Source organism: Giraffa tippelskirchi, chromosome 12, assembly GCF_054371585.1.
Source record: "Giraffa tippelskirchi isolate mGirTip1 chromosome 12, T2T-mGirTip1v1.2.pri, whole genome shotgun sequence".
NCBI classification, from domain to species: domain Eukaryota; kingdom Metazoa; phylum Chordata; class Mammalia; order Artiodactyla; family Giraffidae; genus Giraffa; species Giraffa tippelskirchi.
Window position 1 is genome coordinate 67,145,621 of NC_137286.1, and position 6,247 is coordinate 67,151,867.

The 6,247-nt window shown below is 56.1% G+C and overlaps 1 protein-coding gene across 1 annotated transcript; it reads right to left on the reverse strand.

Annotated features, from left to right (window-relative positions):
• Positions 1-2,987: 2,987 nt before the first annotated feature.
• LOC145529932 (uncharacterized) lies at positions 2,988-5,968 on the reverse strand. Its single transcript, XM_081550702.1, has 3 exons — positions 5,811-5,968; positions 5,099-5,411; positions 2,988-4,848 (listed from the first exon to the last, which is right to left on the reverse strand). Exons 1-3 carry the CDS (start codon positions 5,943-5,945, stop codon positions 4,211-4,213), a joined length of 1,086 nt encoding a protein of 361 aa, XP_081406828.1. The 5' UTR covers positions 5,946-5,968; the 3' UTR covers positions 2,988-4,210.
• Positions 5,969-6,247: the final 279 nt, after the last annotated feature.

Sequence of the window (6,247 nt, forward strand, 5' to 3'; positions counted from 1 at the left end):
CTCCGTCCAGGGCGTTTTCCAGGCAAGAGTACTGGAGTGGGTCGCCATCGCCTTCTCCGATACTCTCCTGAGGATCCTAGTTTGGTCGTCTAATTTCCTTTCACACAACCTTGGATGTCCGTATCGGGGCTTTTTCGTCGGATTGTATTGACAATTTAGGCTCTTTTCTGTTTCCGTACCCCTTTTGCAATTCTTTGTTCGGTGCGAAAATGCATTGGCATTTTGGGAGGAATAGCATCGAAGCTGTGGATTGCCTTGTGGGGCTGTGACATCATTTTCCCAATAGGAATTCTTTCAAGCCCTGAGCACAGCTTCTCTTTCCAGTGGTTGGTGTGGGCTTGATCTTCCTTCTTCCATCTCTCGCCGTTTTGTGAGAACAGGTCCTTCCTTCCCTTCTGGGTTAGATGGACTCGTGGGTATCACTTCAGTGAATGGCATTGTCAGTGGGGGTGATAATTCCCTTCTCATTGGAAGACTTTGCTGTGAGTATTAGAAATGCAAGTGATTTCTCTTCCCCTTCCTCCCTGTCCATCTCTCAGAGCCACCGGGAAACAGAGGCCTCATCCAGGGTCACACAGGCCTGAGGGAGTGCAACTAGACTGTTGTTTCTTCAGGCCCTCAGTGCTGGACATCATCCGGGATACTCTGTGTGTGTCTTCCTCAGTCTGGTGTCCCTTCAGACCTTTCCCTAGTTTTCACAGGCTTGTCGTGTTGGTGTTCTTTGACTGTTTGGAGACACATCCTTGAGAAGCTTTGTGTTTCCACTCATTCGTCTCGCGATGTATGACCTGTCTTTTGCTTTTGTAATGAGGTCTTTCCCACAGTAGATATCTTTGATTTTGCAAAGTCCACTGTATTCTCTGGGTTGTTTTGTGGGCTGCCTTTTTGTTTTGTGTGTGAAGACTCAAAGCACGTGTCCGGTTTCTGCTCATTGTTCTTCTAGATTTGTGACAAGTTTTCATGGAAACTTTGTCTAGGGATAACTGGAAGTGAACTCGGTGTAAGGTGTCAAGTCTCCATCTCCATTCATGTCATGCCCTGCAGTTTCCAATTCCCTGTTCCTGAGTGGTTTTGGAGACCTTGTGGGAAGTTTGGTTGCATCGGAGTTTGCGTTTCCACCTTGAGTAGATTCCCACTGTTCTGCCCTCAGGGACACTGTCAAGGGGGAGTGAGGAGCAGCCTGCACTTCCAGCAGTGACCACACGGTGGGGCGAGTGCTGCTCTCCCCTCTGGGAGCCCCAGGCCACAGGCATCCCAGTGAGGAGCCAGCTCTGTGCTCAGCTGAAAGGAGTTAGTCTCTCAGGAGCCTCTGAGCCCTTGCCTTTGGATCACCCAGGGTGGGCATTTGCTGTGACAGAAAAAAATTGCCCTGAATTCCATGGACGGAAGAGCCTGGCTGTGTAGAGTTCGTGAGTTGCCGTGAATCAGACACAACTGAGGACACAAAAATTCAATAGACTAAAACACTTTTTGGGGGTGGGGGGAGTGAAAGGGGGTGATGTGGGGTTTTTTGTCTTATATAATAGCCGAGGGAAATCTCGTTTAAACCTAAATTCACATAGATGGGAAAGGTATAGCTCTCCGTCACCCTATTAAAAAAAAAAAAAAGTCTTAACTTTTCTGAAAGCTTATTTAGTAGCTTCCTTGAGCAGTTCATTGTGAAGGATTTTTTTTTTTTTCTGTGACATTGGCCTCATTAAAAAGTACGGTTTGCCTTTACTGGATAATTTTGTTCATTGGTTTGTTAGGGAATCTTGGTAATATTTGAGTTTCCTGGGGAGTATGGTCACATGACCTGGCCCTGGCCAATCGGTGCGTTCCACCTCCCTGGCCACTGTGATTGGCTCCGGACTGGGGCAGTGCCCAATCGGGGCCCGGGGCCGGGCCTCACGTTGGAAGCCAGGGGAAGACGAGCTCTCGTTCTGCTGGGGTAGGGGAAGGGGTGGGGCCGGGGGAGGTCAGGCTCCAGCAGTGGGAGGGGCTTGAGGTCCGCCTGCGGCAGTTGGTGACCTTCCTGCTCCCCTCAGGGCTGAGCCGCCGGCCTGAGAATGAGGGCGCTGCTGAGCCCAGGGGCTGGGATGGCCCGCTGCTGCTGTGGTCCCAGAGCTCCACCCGAGACCTGAGGGAGGCCGTCTGCCCGTGAGTCCTCTCCCGCTTGTCTGTCAGCTTGTTTGAACCATGCTGGGTTTTCTGCCCAGCTGGCTAAGGGGAGTCCCTGGAAATGCAAGGGTGTGGGTTTTGGCAGACTTCAGGGAAGACATGCCAGATGAGCCTGGGAGACTCCAGCTTAATCTGGATTCAGGAGATATCTCTTCGGGCCAGCTAGTAATTGTAGGATAAGCCTAATGAGTCTTCACAGGATGAAGAGAGTAACGTGCCAAGGTAGCAATCGATGTCCTCATTCGAGAGGATGAAGCTGGTGCTCAGAGAAGGGGGGAACATGGCCAGAGCAAGGAGGTGTGCACCCAGACAGAACCCCCAGATCCGGCCATTGGAGCTCAGGGAGGCCACTGGTGTGGCTTGTCCCTGTAGCAGGCGCCGAGGCACGCAGCCCACCCTGATTCCTGCGGGGGCCTGACTTGGGAAGTGCCATCTGGTAGCTTTGAGACTCACCAAACCAAATTGCACTGGAGAGAGGAAGGACACCTTCCTTCATCCACCCCCCACCCCCGCCGGATTCCCACATACCCTGACCCCTTTCTCTTGATTTCGGAGCCATTTCCAGAGTCCCGCTCATATGACCTCATTCGAAGTGCACTGTGGACGAGCTGCCATCTGCAGCTGCTACCACAGCAGCCAAGGGCTTTAGCTCCCGAGTACCTCCCTTCCTTTGGAACTTGGGGGCCCTCTACTCCCCACTTGCACACCACAGACCTTTGCTGAGGATTGTGGGGACCCTCACTCAGTTTGCAGCACGTTGTAGCCATCCCTGTCCTCTCAATACCTCCCTTGCCACTCAGCTTGTGAGCCCCTTTGGAGCAGCGTGGCCCACCTGGCTGCAACGGAAGAGACACAGCTGACAGTGAAACAACAGCTTAGATCTGACAGCCGGAAAGCTCTGTCAAAAGGGACCTCCCTCTTCACACCGTAGAGGCTGTAGGAGCCGCCAGGCTTTCGGAACCAGTGCTGGGGCCAAAATGACCCCACAGCCGTTTTCCTTCCTGGGGAGGGTTCTGGCTCGAGTGGGAATGGCTCAAGTCTCCTAAGGTTCTGAAAGCCCACTGTGTGCAGATTCACGGTACACAGAGAGGAGAAGGTGGAGTCCTGCCCTGGAGGTGGTCACAGCTCACGGATGAGCCAGGCAGGCAGGCAGGCAGGCAGGCAGGGCATGAGAACACCTGAGCTGCCTTCATGAGTGAATGGTGTGGGAGCAGAGGAAGAGAAGCCGGTCTGCTCCCTCATGTGGTGCCCAGGGCAGGTTGTCCCCAGAGGAAACCCTTACGACGGTGAGGACTCTCACTGCTGTTTCCCAAGGGGTTCCGTCGGTGCGTGTCTTCCCCGGAGCGGTCAGGCCGTCTCTAAAGTACACTGGCCATGGGCATTGCCTCTCCTTGGAACTACCCACGTGTTTCTCTTTTTTATGGAACAGTGATTTTTCTAGAGGGGTTCTGGGCCACAAGGTTGTTGGGTCATTTTCTAGCCTTCTGTCGTGAAGAACGCTTTCCTGGGCGTTGGGGTGGTTTGTTGTTCCAGCTCCCTTTCTTGGCTTCTTTTGGGAGCTGGTGCAACAAGAGGAGCTCAGCCTCTGCCTTCTGGCTGAGATGTCACCCTTCAAACAGCAATGCCTGCCTGGAGATAATGATGGCATTTGCCAAAAGGGCTTCGTTTGGCACATGATATCTTGAAAGGACGTACACCGTCCTGTCAGCTATCAAAGGCTAGTTCAAATGACATAAAAATGAGAACTCTCCAATGGAGTCTTACAGTAGGTGGAGAGTCCGAAAGAAACTCCTTCAGTCATTTCACTGAGAGTCATTGATTGGGGACACCAAGAATATAGGAAGGAATGCAGAAAGAAAAGCTGAAATTGTGTTCAGGATCGGGGGGAGGGATGAACAGGGCGTGCTTGCCTTGAATCCAGGCTTTGTTGCGGGGTGGGGCATAAAGATCAAACGGGTCTGAAACCACAAAGTGGTGATGGTAACACAGTATCACCAGAGTTACACAACAGTGTTCCCAAATTGCAACAATGATGAAAAAGTTTACTAACTTAACCAACAAGTTCCCAACTTAACCAACAAAAATACAGGAAACCATACAAAAAATAAAACATCACCAGAAAGGTGGAAACAAACCAAATGCAAAGCAGTTCAGGGGAAAGGAACTCCATGTCCCCTGGGGGCAGACCGAGTTGACAGCGTCCACGGTGAGCCGACAGGGATGGAGGCGGCAGAGCCGACCGCTCCCCTGGACGTGGTGTTTCCGGCAAGGGCTCTGGGTCTCTGTCCAGAGCGGGGGCTCGTTCTTCCTGCAGGGGTGGGTGAGTCATCGTCGGCGTCTGGGTGTTGCGCGGGAGCCAGGGCAGGCTCTCCCTGCCGAGGCGGTGACTCCTCCTCTGCCTCGGGTTCTCCTGCCAAAGCCCGAGCAGGTACAGGTGCACGTGGAGGTGGAGGTTCTGGCTGAGGGGGTGGGACATCAGTGCCTGGGGCTGGGGGTCCTGCAGGCACGGAGATCCGATCTGCCCGGTGTGCTGGCCAGAACCCAGCTGGCCTGGTGTCTCTGCGAGGGCAAGTCTCGGTTCTCCATCTGCCCTCGGTGGATCCCTGGGTCCTGCACCTGGAGCCACCACCTCTGTAGGGACAGGTCTGGGAAGTGGAGCCTGGTTCCAGTTGGAGGCCAGTGCTAGAGCTGGGGGAGAAGCAAAGTTTGCCCACAGGCCAGCCTTGGCATGTGCGTATCCCGGGACAGAAAGCTTCCAAGAGATTCCCAAAGAATACCCAGGGTCGGATGTCTTTTGGGACTGAAGTGTGCAAGAAGGGGGTGGGGGTGTGAGGCCAGCGCTTGCTGCAGGCCCAGCAGCATCTTTCGGGGACTCGTCCCTGTGTAGCTCAGCACCCCCTCCCCACACACTCCCGTGCACCAGCCCCAGCGTCCTCACCTCTGTGCTCTGGCGTGCTGGGCTCCAGGTCCTCCTGCTGCCTCAGAGGCTGGGGTTCTCGGGACTCTGGGTCGGAGCCGGGTGTGCTGAGCTCCGTGGCAGCCTCAGACTGGGCCGCCGGGTGTATCCTGTGTGGTGTCTCGGCAGCAGGCCTTCCCCGCCTCCGCTTCGCCCCCGGTGGGGCTGATGCCTCCGTGGGCACGCTCACCTGGAGCCTGCACTGGGCCTCAGGGGCGGGGGGGTGGTGCTCCGACCCCTCCCTCCGGGAGGTGGACGGGGTGTCCCCGTCCTCGGCCTCATCACGTGGGAAGCTCTGCAACGACAGTGACCGTCAGCCAGCCATGCTGGGACTTTTCCGAGCTGGGCCTGGCCAGTGGAGCCGCTGCTTCTGCCTGCTCGAACTTCTCTTCCCAGAAGGGTCAGAGACGTGTGTCTGCTCAGATCCCCACCCGGGAGGAAAGAGACCCACCTGAGGGTGTGAGGCCAGCCTGGGCGGCCGGCGCTGCCCGCACTCTCCCCATCCCAGCCAGCCTGCTCTCCCCTGGGGTGTGGACACAACTTGCCCGCAGGCTTCTGAACCCACATCCGCCTGGGCTTCCTTGAGGGAGACACACCCCGAGAAACCCGCATCCACACACACAGGCAAAGGACCCGGTGTTTCCGGGTGGCATGGGAGAGGTGGGCTGGCCCGGCCTGGGGCTCCCCGTGTTACCTTTCTGTTTCTCCGGGCAAAGGGCCAGAGGCCTCTCGGGGGTGCCCTGAGCCAACGTCGACAGGGTGCCCACGCACACTGCCTGTGAGCTCTCCTGAGGCCCCGGCCTCTGGGCAGGGGCAAACAGCAGAACATCCTGGCAGCAAGTGATCTGGCTGGGGGCTCCTCTCCGCTCTGGAGGCCTGGATACACGGGTTGCGGGTTCTGTTGGGTTCTGTTGCCGGCAGGTGACATCATTTCCTGGGGTTCGTGCTGAGGTCCCTTCCCCAAAACTTCCCAAGGGAATCTCTGGGTTTCTGACTGCTCGACCACCCCCCTTAGGCCATGTGCAGGCACAGTGACAGCCACACAGCCCAGCCCACAGCCCTGGGGAGGCCTGGGTGCAGCCAGGGCCTGAGCTCCGAGGACCCCGCTGCTCTCAGACCAGGCTCCTTCTT

Coding starts and splice junctions, on each gene's coding strand:
- LOC145529932 (XM_081550702.1), bottom strand. CDS start 5,945: ATGTTCTGCTGTTTGCCCCTGCCCAGAGGCCGGGGCCTCAGGAGAGCT. Junction 5,412..5,810: donor TTGCCCGGAGAAACAGAAAG/GTAACACGGGGA, acceptor CTGTCGTTGCAG/AGCTTCCCACGTGATGAGGC. Junction 4,849..5,098: donor CAGCACGCCAGAGCACAGAG/GTGAGGACGCTG, acceptor CTTCTCCCCCAG/CTCTAGCACTGGCCTCCAAC.